A 1081-nucleotide genomic window follows, 5' to 3' on the forward strand; every position below is an offset into this window, starting at 1 on the left:
TAAGAGTTGACATTTCCCAGTTTTCTGTCTCATCCGTCATCATGAATTTAGCCAAACTTGAGTGTGCCCTCAGTCTCGTGATGTTCCTGACCACTCTGCTGCGTATCTAATCTCCCTTTCTCAGTCCTGGCATGCACCCCTTCTTTCAACAAGTTAAGCGACCTCTGGAAAGAACCTCCGGACCACATCACTTTAAGATTGAATACACAAAATAGTTTCTAAGACAATGTTCGAAAACCAAGAAAAATTGTTGGATGTCATCATCTTATAACTGGATTAGGAACGCTAGTATACACAAAGACAAAAATCAGAAACTATATATACAACATAAATACCATAAGCTTGTCCTGAATAATCACTAATCGAACACCTTGTAGAATCAATCAGCCAGAGATTCTCTTGCTCTTTCTACTATCAAGCCATCAAGATAATTCTTATACATATAAAAAGCTACGCCCGGGATGGCGAAGATGATTGCGGCAATCTTAGCCACAGTCAGCTTGTCGTCGAACACCACAAGTGCTGCAAGAGGTGTAACAATGAGAGAGAGGGTACCGATAAGGTTCGAAAACAGCGAAGAAACCAGAAATATAAGTGCCACAGCTGATACAGAACCCAATTGCCATGAAACTGATGTCCCGACAAGAGTTAAAACATACGACACGTGACCCTTGTGAAACTCTTCCATCTCCATTCTCAACATCTTCCACTCCCCACTCGCAAACAACCCGATAACAGAAACACAAGATGCCACCAGAGATGTGTAGATTTGCATTTCAAGAACCATAGCAAACGTCTCTTTCCTGATGATCTTCTCGAATGAAAATTGCATAAGAGAAAGCTGAAGAGAGTAGATGAGAGAAGCAAGAAGTGTAAGCAAGCACCCAATCACGTAAATCCACTTAGAACCTCCGGATGGACTGTTTGAATCATCGTCAAGAGCAATCACTAGAGCAGAGACAGTAAGGAAAAATATTGACATGACAGTCCAAAAAGTGATCTTCTCAGAATTGATTAAATAAGAGAAGACAGCATTGAAAATCAACTGTGTGCCGCAAATAAGCGAATAAGCTGAAGCAGA

General features: G+C 41.0%; 1 protein-coding gene across 1 annotated transcript; it reads right to left on the minus strand.

Annotated features, from left to right (window-relative positions):
* Window positions 1-247: 247 nt before the first annotated feature.
* LOC106321914 (probable purine permease 13) lies at window positions 248-1075 on the minus strand (the record flags this gene model as incomplete). Its single annotated transcript, XM_013760127.1, has 1 exon — window positions 248-1075. A coding segment is annotated over one exon (696 nt), but the record flags the coding sequence as incomplete, so codon positions are not given.
* Window positions 1076-1081: the final 6 nt, after the last annotated feature.

The sequence above is a fragment of the Brassica oleracea genome, unplaced genomic scaffold (assembly GCF_000695525.1).
Source record: "Brassica oleracea var. oleracea cultivar TO1000 unplaced genomic scaffold, BOL UnpScaffold03873, whole genome shotgun sequence".
In the NCBI taxonomy this organism is placed as follows: domain Eukaryota; kingdom Viridiplantae; phylum Streptophyta; class Magnoliopsida; order Brassicales; family Brassicaceae; genus Brassica; species Brassica oleracea.